The 12,890-nt window shown below is 47.5% G+C and overlaps 2 protein-coding genes across 2 annotated transcripts in view; one reads left to right on the top strand and one right to left on the bottom strand.

Annotated features, from left to right (window-relative positions):
- The window catches only part of EGR2 (early growth response 2), a 2,869-nt gene extending 2,187 nt beyond the window's left edge, over positions 1-682 (top strand). Inside the window, exons 3-4 of the mRNA XM_057368411.1 lie at positions 332-406; positions 579-682. Of these exons, the coding sequence (XP_057224394.1) occupies positions 332-406; positions 579-682 (179 nt within the window). The remainder of the gene's footprint in view (positions 1-331; positions 407-578) is intronic.
- Positions 683-1,115: 433 nt separating this feature from the next.
- ADO (2-aminoethanethiol dioxygenase) lies at positions 1,116-5,379 on the bottom strand. The gene has a single exon (XM_057368399.1). It carries the CDS (start codon positions 5,330-5,332, stop codon positions 4,586-4,588), a length of 747 nt encoding a protein of 248 aa, XP_057224382.1. The 5' UTR covers positions 5,333-5,379; the 3' UTR covers positions 1,116-4,585.
- Between the last annotated feature and the right edge of the window lie 7,511 nt (positions 5,380-12,890).

Genomic DNA, 12,890 nt, shown 5'->3' with positions numbered 1-12,890 from the left:
CGGGCCGGGGCGGGCCGGAGCGGCGGGTGTACATAGGGGCTGCGGCGGGAGGATGGATGCATGCAGTGCCGTCGTGGTGAGRTGTCCTTGGTGCCTTGTGTGGTGTAGAGCCCGGTCCCCTGTCTGCATGTGGGGGGTGCCTTACCGATCCGCTCCGACGACAGCGGCGACACCGAGACCGGAAAGTTTTTCCTTCCCTGGTTTTAGTATGGCTGTACATTTCTGCCTATTAATATTGGGATTTTTTTTTTTTTTAGAGACTATATTTTTGTACGCACCGGTTTGGGGTTTTGGTTTTGTTTTTGGTGACTTAAAAGTGTTCCGTTTGTAGTAGGACTTGGGACAGGATGTAAATACTCGGGCTGGGACCGGCGCCCGTGGTCGGCCGGGACCCAGWGCGCCGCAGGTAACACGAATAATGCACAACCACTAACGGGGGCTGGAAGGAGGGGAGGGGGGTGTCTTTCTGGCCACTCTGTAAATAAACTTTTCGACAATAGGATAGGTGCTTACAACGTTTATAAAAGACGACAAATAAATCTCTTAATTATGCTAAATTTACATCTTTATTTCCATAGGTTCCCTGGCCCGACCCAGGGAGGGGGTGTCCCCCGTTCGTCCGCGACCCGCGCCGGGTCCCGGCGGCGCAGGGCTGCGGGGCAGCCCGGCCCGGGTCCGCTGAGCGCACCGCCCCACCCCGCAAAGCCCCGGCGTGGAAAACCAGCGGCCCCGGCCGCGGCGTACAAACACTCGCTTTTGGGCGCGGGGATTTCCCTCGGAGACGAGAGACGGGATAATATTAACCAGGGAGCGGGGTGGGTTTTTTTTGACTCATTCTGTTTTGTTCCGCGGTTACGATCCGCCCCAGGCAACCTCCGCGAGTGGGCTCCGGAACAGTGAGTACCGCCGCCCCGACGGCCGCCGCTCGGGGGAAGCGGCTCCTGGCGGCGCGGGGCTGCGCGGGCGGTGCCGCGCCCGCGCCTRGGGGCTCCGCGGCCGCCGTGAGCGACGGCGCTCACCTCCGCGGCACAGCCGGACTGTTTTTGCTAAACCACAGGCCCGCAATATTGAGGGCTTGTGTTTTTTGTTTTTTTGGGTTTTTTTGGTTTTTTTTTCTTCTAAACTTATTTTGATGATGTTTTTTAAGATGTTATCCTGGCCTCGGCCCCTCGGGTCCTGCCATCGGTGCAGGGCAGTGAGGGTCCCGCGGGCTTGCTCTCTGCCACACAGATCCCCGGCGCAGCCCCCACTGCAAAAGTGAGCTGTGTAGGATGGATATTACACCACAGCCCAGCACAGCAGGGTGAGGGGATAAAGCCCTTGCTTGGTGGTTCCCAGCCTCTGCTCGCCCAGGTCCCGTTGTGCTGAGCCCCTGCAGCACTTGCCTTTTCTGATATACCCTGCTACCCATCTTCTGGAACTTGTGCTGGCTTTTGGGGCAGCTGCTCTTTGCTTGGAAGAGGCAATCAGTGGGAGCTCAAGTGACATACCTGGTTCTTAATCTAGATAGCTTCTAAAGTTGGGCATGGACCAGCCTGTGCACGAGAAGCCACAGAACGCTACCAGCTCCAGAACTGCCACACTCACAGCCCCGCTATTCACCTTAGCAGCCCAAGTAAGCCTTYGTGTCCTGAGTTGCAGTTTTGCCACCTGATCCCATGTGGTCCTGGCCCCCAAGAGACCACAGCCAGCTGCTGGAGGGATGTCACACAGAAGTGGTGGCTTCCTCACCTGCTGGTACCACCCCAGCCTTGGATAATGACAGCTCAGTCATAGGCAGAGCATCGTGAGCAAAATGGGTATCTCAGCAATCCAGACACACAATCCAAGGCTTCCCTTGCATTTTCCAAACTACCGTCTCCAGCCATGCTCCAAAATTAAAACCTAAATCAAAAGCAAAAATGAGACATAACACAGAACAACACAGAAATCACTAAAGAGCTGAACTAAGGCAACTGCTGGTGACTAGTGTACAGCTGTAAGTATCTCTCAGCGCATAGTATCAATGGTCCTACACTCCTGTCTCTTGCCTTACAGTGAGAGCCAGCTTTAAAAGCAGCGACAGTGTATGTGTCCAGATTTGCTTACAGGATTTGGGCTGAGAATGCAGTGCTAAGCATCGCCTCCCRAAGAAAGGCTGATCACACTTCGGACTGTTAGGCAAGAGAAACTGGTGCTCTGTACYGTACTTGGCTCAAGGCTGTCATACTTGTGAAGGAAAGTAAAACTGGTCAGTGGTGAGATAGCCTGTATTTATTCTATAATTCAGCCATAAAGTTATTTTGCTGTTGTGAGAACACAATAACCAGACCGCAGAGAAAAGGAATGGCATTACAGACTTAAACCTTCTGCTTACAGATATCCAGAACATAGGAAGTAAGTTTCAATTAGTGAGTAAGCAAGAAGTTACACAAAGAGGCTTTTTTTTTTTTCAAAATGCATCTCAGGTTTTCTTTGCTATTTTTCCAGCTTTAAATACTTTGATACTAAAACCTTAATTAAAAAAAAAATGTTTTGCGATACTTAACAGCACTCCACGGTGTGACGATGCTGTCCTCTTTAGAAAGATACATTAAAGTTCTGTCTCATTAAACATCTTGAGTGGGTTTTACACATGGAGAAAAAAAAAAATTAAAAACCAAGGAGAAAGACCTAAGGGGAGGATAAAGCAGATGAGATAAAAAATGCTCGCTGTCGCAGTTTGTTTTTCCAGTACAGCTGTTTGCATGCACCGCGCTATCTTCTTTGCGGACTTCTGAAAAAGGATGACTGTCTTCATTAGCCTTGGAGAGAGGTAGAAACAGGCTGTATGCAACACAGGGAGGCATTGCCTTATAATTAATGACTACATTCGATCAAGAATTGTTAAACATTAACTAATGYTAAGCTGCAGGGGAATTCCAAGAAAAACAGGTAAGCCAGCTACAGAAATATCAGACACCTTAAAGTGCTCTAAGAATAAATGGAAATCACCTGAAATAATTTCTACCAATTTTTCCTTGCAAAAGAATTAATCCATGCATGCATAATGCTGATTCTATATTACATTCATATTTTGCAGGTCAGGGAAAAAAAAAAAAAGCAGCAATGCCGTATCAGAATAATTTAAAAATTCACACATACAGGCTACTGTACAGGAAAAACAAGTCTGCTTTTATAAATACACAGAAAAGCAAAGCCAGTTGTGGAATGATTTCTGGAGCAAGTTGGTACATCACTTAGGAGGCTGCTAAGTCATGTTTTCTTACTCAAATTCTCACGACTACGATGGCCAAGGCTGCCCTGGCTTGGGGTTTGTGGTATGAAGTGTGCGTTAGGATGAACAGGCACGAGACCAGTCCCTGCAGTACAGATAGGGCATTTCACCTGTAGAAAAGCTTTCTCCTGTGTTACAAAGATGGCATCCCCTGCCGTGGACAAACTGCATCTCCAGATTGCTTCCATCACAGCAAGGCAAAATTAGTGGTATCTCTTCTAAGTTTACTTAAAAGCCTTATGAAAAAGGAGTCTTTATAAATAGTATAAAGAGGGAAACTGAAAGGCTTCAAAAGCCCAAAGCRTTCACTTGTCCATATAAAAACGCAGACCACGCTTTAAAGAGAAGACATCAGGTCAAATCTWATCAGTATCTAGGGTATGCGCTGCTGTATATAGAGGGTTTGCAAATATGCTGTGTTTCTAGAATAGCTTCCACAACAGTGGATAGTTGTTTTTTTCTCTTACAATGCCCAGTTTCTGCCACCTTCTGCCATCGCTGCATTAGAGGTTCCAAGCGAGGWTTATTAGCAGCTGTCTCCTTCTTGCTGAAGGAAGTATGCATAGATGCACTCAGTAATTCTCAGTTGCAATAGTGAGAGCTTGTATGTGACACTTTAAAGAACTGTTGCAAAGTAACTCTGAACCTGACAGTTTCCCTTTGGAGTGGGAATTTCCTTAACTCCAGCCTTGGGGATCGATCACTGGCATTTACTGGAGGAGCGTGTCCTGGCTCAGGAGTTGTTCTGAATTTGTTTCTTACTAGCAGGATACAGCTCTCCTTGAGAATTGCTCTAGAGACAGTCCCAAAAGGCTATAGCCAGACCAACSCCCTGCCCAGGCTCAGTGGGCACAGTCCCCTGGTCCTGTGGTGCCAGCAGGCTCTGGCAGTGGGAGCCCCTCTGGGAAAAGCCAGCGCATCCTGCAACAATTCTTATTGCATTTACTCTCCCTTTGGAGCTCGATCCCCCCACCCTSATGCGTGACCCTAACTATTTACACAGGATGTTGGAATATTTCCCCGACCCTTCCGCTGAGCAGGAGTTTCACTGTGCTKCTCCGGCACATCGGCCTCAAGGACATAAACACGCTCTGGCGCTTTATTTCCCCCGACTACGAAGCCCGTGATCAGAGGACGCTCTGACCCGCGGCGCTCCCGCGCAGATCCAGCCAGCGCCGGCCGTCTCGAACACCGGGTCCCCGTGGTGCTGCTGTCCGGCGGGCTCGGGGGTGGCCGGGCGGGGGCGGCGAGCGGCGGGCTCCCCTCTCGGCAGGGCGAGCRCACATCGTCCCCAGCGGCCGCCGCCCGGCCCGGGCCGCCGACGGCGACTCAGAGGCAGACGCGGGGCCCGGGGTAGGGCTCGCCCCCGCACCAGAAGTCGGAGGCCTGCGGGGTCTCCATCAGCCACACCTCCCGCGGCAGCGCGGGCGGCTCGGCGCCCGCCGGCGGCCCCTCCAGCAGCCGGTAGTAGTGGCAGTCCCGGCCGTGCTGGGGGTCGTAGGGCGGCGCCAGGATGTCGAGGAAGGCGGCGGGCCCGTCCACGGCGTCGATCTGGTGGAGGTTGTCGGTGTGCGGCGAGAGCAGGCAGGGCGGCGAGGCGGGCGTGTAGTGTTGGCGGGAGCGGAAAAGGGCGCGCAGGCACGGCCCGCTGCCAGCGGCGGGGGGCGGCGGGGCGGCGGCGGTGGCGGCCCCGGCGGGCAGCGTGTCCATGCAGGCGATGCGCAGCGTGCCGTACAGCACCTTCAGCATGCCGTTCATGCCCGGGTGGTCGTGCAGCGGGATGCAGGCGCCGCTCCGCAGCAGGAACACACCCATGCTGAAGCTCTCGGTCTCGCAGATGTGCATGTAGCTGACGGGCGGCACCACGCCGGCCCACGGCGGACCCCCGCCCGCCGCCGCCGCCGCGGCCGACGGCCCCCGCGGCGCCAAGTGCAAGTCTTCGGCGCGCACCTCGTCCAGCAGCTGCTGCAGGCGGTGCAGGTTCTCGCCGAAGGCCGGGCCCGCCGGGCTGCGGAAGGTGATGCGCGCCTGCCGCGCCACCCGCTGGATCAGGGAGGCCATGTTGTCCCGGGGCATGGCGGCAACGGCCCGGCCCGGCCGCGGCGGGCGGGGCTCAGCTCCGCTTCCGCCGCCGTGCCCCGACCCGCCGCGCAGCCGCGCCGCCGCCGGGCACCACGGGGCTCGTAGTCTGGGCTGGGGCCCCGCCGTGGGAGTGCGGAGGAAGGAGGAGGAGGGCAGCGGAGGTGAGGGGGCGCGGGGACCGCGGGGCCGGCCGGCTGGCTCCCAGAGCTTGTGGCGGCCGCCATTGAGCCGTGAGGGGAGACGGCCGTGAGGGGAGACGGGCGGGCGGGAACGGCCGCTGCCCCGGGACTGAGGGGTCCCGCTCCCCGTGACTCGGGCAGGGGCACAGCTATCCGGGGAGCTGCCCTGCAGCCTGGGAAACCACGGCAATAAGTTCCCCGTGCCGTGTGTTTCGTCCTGCATCGCTGTGGRAGCGAGGAAGCTCAGGAGCAACTTGTTACTTGGCTTGTAGTTAAGCCATGTAAAAGTGAGCAAGGTAGTGCAAGTGCAGTTGTCATGGACGTAAAACAACTGCATAGACAATTTCTCTTTTTTTCACTAACTAATTTCACATAATTGATATAACCAAGCCATTTGGGCAAATTTATCAGATTTGAGTTTTGTGGCACTGCCTCTCATTTCAGTATTGGGTCGAGGTCGTGCTGAACCACACGCACTGTCCTTCATGCATCTCCTTCTGGTCACTTTTTGAGAGTGATTRTGTCTGAATTCGTTATCTTTAACCACAGGTGAACCGACGAGCACACAGAGTTCCAGATGCCGATCCTCAGACATGTGTGACAGAAAGGATGGATAATCTTTTGGCTCGGCTCCAGCCTGGTGGAGCCTGCATGTGGTTGTTTCAGGCTAATGTGCAAAAAGGGTACTGCATTTATTCTGCCAGGTTTTTATTTAATTTGTATATCTGTGGCAATGATCCTATTACCTTCTTTCTAAACGGTGTGGCTGTGCCTAGCAGATCATGCCTAGAAAATCCTTGTTTTTGAAGTCAGAAATTAACCTGTTAGTGCTGAGATTTTTAAAGCAAAGTTAGGTTCTGATCACAGAAATATACAGGCTCATACCACCTTGAGTTCAATTACTTGCATGTGCAGCATGTAAGTACCATTGTAGGTCTAAGCCCAGCTGGTAAGAGTTCTGAGMAACAACTGAATGTTAGTAATTAAATACGACTCTAGGGGCTGCAGCCTGATAGGTTAAAAAGTTTCATTTTAAAACAAGGTAAACCAATATGTCTTCTTGATTAAAGGCAAACTCAAGTTGTAAGATACGGATTAAACTTACGTAAGATATACTTGGTCTTACAGTATTCTTACATATTATCATACAACAGTTTGTGTTGGAAGGGACATTAAAGATGATCTGATTCTTGAAACATAACACCATGGGTAGGATTGCCACCTGCTAGATCAGGTTGCTCAGGACCCCATTAAACCTGGCCTTGAACATTGCCAGGGATGTGGCATCCACAGCTTCTCGGGCAACCTGCTGCACTGTCTCACCACCCTCACATGGATGATAAATACATGAATCAGAAATACAAGTGTTGTGGCATGTGATGGCCCAGTAGAGGTTTTAATACTGATGTCATAAACAAAGATGGTGTCTTGGATCTCTTTTCCCAAACCTATTTCCTTCTCTCTATAAATACGTTTGGTGCACAAAATGCAAATTYAGGTCCTGGCATCTTTGCATCTCACTCCACAGAGAACAATGTTCATTTGACTTGCTACATTCAAGTTCCACCTGAAGCTACAAAGCATTACCAGTCTTCAGCTGTTTGTTAAGTGCTAAGTGATTTGTTAAGTCTGTCCTGTGCCAGTGTTGGGAGCTAGAGTGAAGATGAGGTGTGTATTTTTGTACCTGGCAGGAACAGTTCTGTTTGACAAGATGTTTAGGATGAGGGAGCATTATCCCATGTGGAGAGGTAGAGTCTTTAAGGGCCTTTGAGCCTTTCTGTATGGGAATGAACTGCTGAGGACTGACAGTCTCATCACTGCTGCATTGGGTGACAACTGGCATTTTGTCAGAAGCYGAGGGGTGGAAGGCTCCATGTTCAGTGTGCTTTTCTCTTCAGCTCCCTTCCACAGGGGCAGTCAATTTAATTGTGGAGATGTGCACTGGAATTTTTGGTTGTTACCGGTGATAATGATAAATTCTTTATTGGCTGCTCTTTTGTGTCCTGCCTCAGCAACTGCACTTTGCTTGCAAGTGAGTGCTAGAATAYTCACTTTTGAGCACACTGGTTCTTTATCTATACAGCACAAAATTCAGCTGTTTTGTGGAAATAAGTGCTCAGTATTTGTAGTACATTGTGTGTTTGGAGTAACTTGTAGTTGAAGGAAAGATCAGCATAGAGAAGCAGGATCCTGAGTCTGAACTCAGCTTTATCTTGACTTGCTGAGTGGTATTAGGTGAGTTACTTGGCTCTTTCAGGGCTTATCAATCTGTAAACCATGAATCATAGGTCCTGCATAAAAGGACATTTATTAAGATTTTAGGTACATCTTTAGGTGGACAATCCTGGCACTGTGTTCAACTGGTGATGAGATTTATATTTTGCATAATTGGTCACCTTATGATCTCCAATGTTTTTAACTGCTGTATTGATTGCCATTTGTAACAGATACAGACAAAAATAGATTAATGTTCCAGTTAAATGCTATATCACACCCATACACATTTTTTCAGTGCAGTAATATTCAAATAAACTCACAAATCAACCTCAACAGAAAAGCAAGCTGTCCAGCCAACTGGCAATTAAATTGATATGTTTTTCATTCTGAAAGGCCATATACTTAGCTGGCCTCTACTATCCTGAGAATATGTGAGAAAAAAAAAATCACAGTGTAGTTGCTTGGCTGGGCTTTGGGGCTGTGTGGTGTTGGTGATGCAATGACCAAAGTTCAGTCTGGAGGTTTTGTGATACAGCCAGTGAGCGGGAGGTCAGGTTTGGGTTATGGTTTTGGTCTCCTGCTGTGTTTGTTTTGTTTCTCCACACACGGAAGGAGAATGTGCTGAGAAGTGTCAACAGCTGTTTTCTCCTGCCCAACCACACTACTTTCAGTCTCTTTCCCTTTCTACCTGGACTGCTCTGTGAGCAACTCCTTGCTTCTTTATTSCTGTTCTGTATTACAACTCACTCCAAGTTTGTGAAAAACCCCTGGCTAATTTTTTGCTTTCTTCTAGGGGTTGCTGCCCTATCCTCCTAATTTCTTTTGAGAAGTTAGAATTCCCTGTAACCATCAGATAAAACCATCTGTAGTGGATGAAAATGACAGCTGCTTGTGTAGAAGGTCAGTTGTTACCTGTTGCTGAATGTTGTGTCATAATACCAGAATATTTTACAAAATGTAGAGCTTGGACAGGCAGTATAGAAACCATCCTCCATGATAAAGTTGTCAACACTGCAGATGTGTATTTACATAGTATAAAACCCAAGAATCTCTGTCAAAGAGCATCTTTTTTGCACTGTTCCTGCCACTGGTTCTGCAAAGGTGTATTTTTTTTAATAGCTACTACCAATGAAGGAACTAGATGTGAATGCTAGCCAAATGTGACTCAGATGAGAACAGAGAAAGACAAACAACGTGCCTATAATATTGGCTGGCTCTCCAGTAATGGCTTACGTAAAAKAAAGTTGGTTATCAATTATTCAGCAGAAAATTTATATATCAGTAGAAACACAGGGGAGTGCTAGATATAACTGCAATCAAAAGGGGAATTAGGTTAATATATATACCAAACATCAAGCAGATCTGTGYAACATTAAGACTTCCACCCACCTTTATCTCTTCTTTACTGACACGCATCCTGCATTCCAGCAACTGCTGGAGAGAGTCCAGAGGAGGCGACCAAGATGATTAGAGGGATGGAGCAACTCTCCTACAAGGAARGGCTGAGAGAATTGGGTTTGTTCAGACTGGGCAAAGGATGSCTTAGGGGTGACCTAATTGTGGCCTTCCAGTACCTGAAGAGAGGCTACARGAGGGATGGAGAGAGACTTTACAGGGGTATGTAGTGACAAGAGGGAATGGATTCAGATTGAGAGAGTAGATTTAGAGTACATACTATGAAAAAAGTCTTTACTGTGAGGGTGGCAAGGCCCTGCGGAGGTTGCCCAGGGAAGCTGTGGCTGTGCCATCCCTGGAGATGTTCAAGGCCAGGCTGGACTGGGCTCTGAACAACCTGGTGTAGTGGGAGGTGTCCCTGCCCATGGTGGGGGAGTTGGAATTACATGTAGATGATCTTTAAGGTCACTCCCAACTCAGGCCATTCTATGAAMCACGTAATTCACCCCCCACTGCACTCTTCATGTGTTGTAGCTCCTCAGTTAAATGCACTATTTCTATATAAAGCACATAATTAATGAGTTTTATTGACACTTTGCTGCAGAACAGCCTAGAGCAGGAGTTGGAGTGACTCAGAGTAGGAAAGGCTGTGCAGCATGCAAGTCCTTGTGCATGAATTTGCAGGGATAATGAGCCTTATTCTGATCGTCTTGAGTTCAGCTGCACCGATTTCACGCTTTCCATTGGTGAAAATCAGATCTGCGCTGATGTCTCTGGTGCTGCCCAGGTTAGACTGTGGTGATGGGTGCTGTGATTTAGCCATGGCCTTACTCCTTTGGAACTCGCTGCCTAGGGCTGACCCTRGGTGTGAGGAGGAGGGAAGCTGCTCCCTTGCAGGAAAAGCCCTGTGTCTCTGTGCATGTCTGCTCTCCCATTATCACTGACCTCAGTGCCATATTTACTTTCACCTGCTGTGTGATAGGTGTGGTATAAGAGCACTTTTGTCCTCGGCTAGGGTGTGATTGTGCTCTCTTGGAGCCTGAGGCTTGGCAGCAGGTAGCAGTTGGCTGCTCACTAACTCTGGTGTTCCAGAGGGTGCCAGCTGTGGCTCTACCATTGCTTGTGCTATGCTAAGCAGTGGTCACAGACCAACTCTGGGACAACCTTACCAACAAGGGTTAAAGTATCTTTTTCCAGCGGCTTAAAGAGTTACTGCTGTGCCACTGAGTCACACTGCTTGGTGCTCACTCATAGCCTTCACTCACTGCCAAAAATGGTTCAGCACAGAATATCTTGAAACTAAGGCTTTCTTTCTCACAATCACGAGTGAGGACTGGGTATGGTTGTCACACAGGTGAAGCCATAGTAACTTGATTGCCTTTGGTTATACATGTAACACATTATTTTAAGAATCATTTTTCGGCAAGAGAGAGAACTATGTAATTTCTTAACTGTTTGGGATCAAATTTATTCCAGTGGGAATCTATATAGGGCTAATCAACAATGATAAATTTAAGAAGGAAAAAACAGCCAAAGAATATTTTTCAATTTAAAATAAATATTAAATTTTTTAATGGAAAGACTTAGTGTTCAGTGCAAAAGAATTTAATGGCAAAATTTAGTGGGTAAGRTATTTAGTGGGATGGAAATGTCTTYCAGTGTTTTYAGAWGTTTTTGTGGTTTAAGTTAATTGGTAAATCCAATAAAATCGTTGTTTGTCCCATAGGTTAATGGTCTGTGTTGGACTCCATTCCTCTGTGAGGAGAAAATAAATTTTACTCAAGTGTTGGCACAAGTGAGGTGGACTGAGAGAAGCAGAAGAAAATGGCCAAGACCTGCAGAACTGTTAACAGCCCCTCATGCATAGCATTGATCTCTCTCTGAGACATCAACCAGCATCTGACTATTACCAGATCAAAACATTGGCAATTAGTTAGTAGAGAAAACATCAAGGAAAAAGAGAAGGAAGAGACGCCAGTGTGGGTGAAATGCCAGTGAATGAGGTCAGAGGGATGTTCCAGAGAAGCAGCATGAMGAGGTGAGTTGGGTGGTGCAGGGAATGAGGCAAGGAGGGAACAGGGAAGTTTGATTTCATGCCATACAGCTGCAGATGAACAGCTGTTAAAGGGGCCTTTGGAAGATCAGTGCAGCATGTAGGCTCAGTTTTGAAGTGTGGATTGAAATGATGATGTTAAAATTTTAGTTTCTTTAAAAACAAAGATAGTAGTGATGTGTTTGAGGACAAAGTGACAAGTCACAAGTTTGAAAGTGACAAATCTGCCAGAGCCATAAACATGACCTTTGTTGCTTGTGCTGTAGTGCTCAGAGTACTTACATAACCACATGCTCTTCTTTGGGTAGAATAATATATCTGTCAGTAACATCACTTCTGCATGGTAAAACTTCAGATGATTGAGRWAAAAAAMCCCACAAAGTTGCCAAGGTATAAAGGCATGGTAGTTCAGATACTAAGTATCTCAATTTTACTTTTCCGTTTCACAGCATAGTAACAGAAGTGTGGCAGGTTTTTCTTGGAAAATTAGAATGAATTCCAGCAGAAACTGATGTAGAAACTCCACTTTTTCCTGAAAACTAGCTTCCACTATTTCCCATAGCTACATATTTAGAGCTTGCASGATCAGGGCCTAACAAGCCACACATCCTTCTTACTGTTGGTTTGTTTGGTTTTTTTTTATCTGTAGGAAAACAAAATTCTCCATGTGTCTGTGTTAAAATGATTGGAAAKTGAACTTAGGGGGATCTAGCATGTGATTACTTTTTTTAGACAGGATTTTCTTCGTAACTGAATTGGACTGAGTTTTTTTCCCCTCACAAACCAGATGGTAAGTGATTCAGTACTTTTTGCAGTAGAAAAATGATTTGTTTTCTTTCCTCAGTAGTTGGTGTGAATGTACTTTTCTTTATCTATTTACATATTACGTAAACACACTTTCAGCATTTCTGTGCATAGGTTACAGTCCTGATCCTGCAGAGCCCTGTGTAGGCAGGGTCTTGCACACAGGAGTTGACATGACTCACGTAGAGCTGTTTGCATRGAGCTCATGGCAGGGTTATGACTGTATTTGTATTTTCATGTATGTACTTAAATTTGCAACACTGTATGAGGATGCTGACACAATTTTGACTCCACAAAACAATTGGGTAACTTTGAACACTTGAGGGTTTTTTTTACCTAACAAGGTCTCTGATCATTTCTGATAYGTTCCTGTAGTAGGCTGTAGTCCTAGTGGCTTTTGAGCTGTACTAAAAGCTTTGTYCTTATTATACAGTGTAAATTCTTCCTGGTGTGCAGGAGGAGCGAGATCCTCATTCAGGTAACCTTTTGGACTTGTTCTAATGCTAATCCCTTCCTAAGGGATTGCTATAACCATAGAAATATTTAGAAGAATATTAAAAAAACATTCACCTGAGTACATGATTTATCAAGGTTATGTGYGTCTTTATTTGTTGATGTGTACACAATGGTAAATAAAGCATGTGTAACTCATGTATGCTGTGTCAGTATATGGGTATTTGAGGCAGAAGGCTCTGAGGGTGATAGTAGACTCACACGCTAGGCAAGTACTGCGATACAACATCCAGCCACCCATTCCTTGTACAAGAAGGTGCAAGTAAGGTTGTCCAAGCAGCCTKACTGATGTCCTTCCCAAGCAGTTAAGATCTGTTATGTAAATTTGCTGTGCTTTTATCCTGGCTTTACATGGGAATTAAAATGTTGAATCCATAGACTCATACTGCTG

This window comes from Malurus melanocephalus, unplaced genomic scaffold (assembly GCF_030028575.1).
Source record: "Malurus melanocephalus ecotype Western Australia unplaced genomic scaffold, MMel_1.1 scaffold_91, whole genome shotgun sequence".
In the NCBI taxonomy this organism is placed as follows: Eukaryota; Metazoa; Chordata; class Aves; order Passeriformes; family Maluridae; genus Malurus; species Malurus melanocephalus.
This window is presented reverse-complemented; position numbering and strand designations above follow the sequence as displayed.

Excerpts from the sequence above, each read along its gene's own strand:
- ADO (XM_057368399.1), bottom strand. The coding sequence starts at position 5,332 with ATGCCCCGGGACAACATGGCCTCCCTGATCCAGCGGGTGGCGCGGCAG.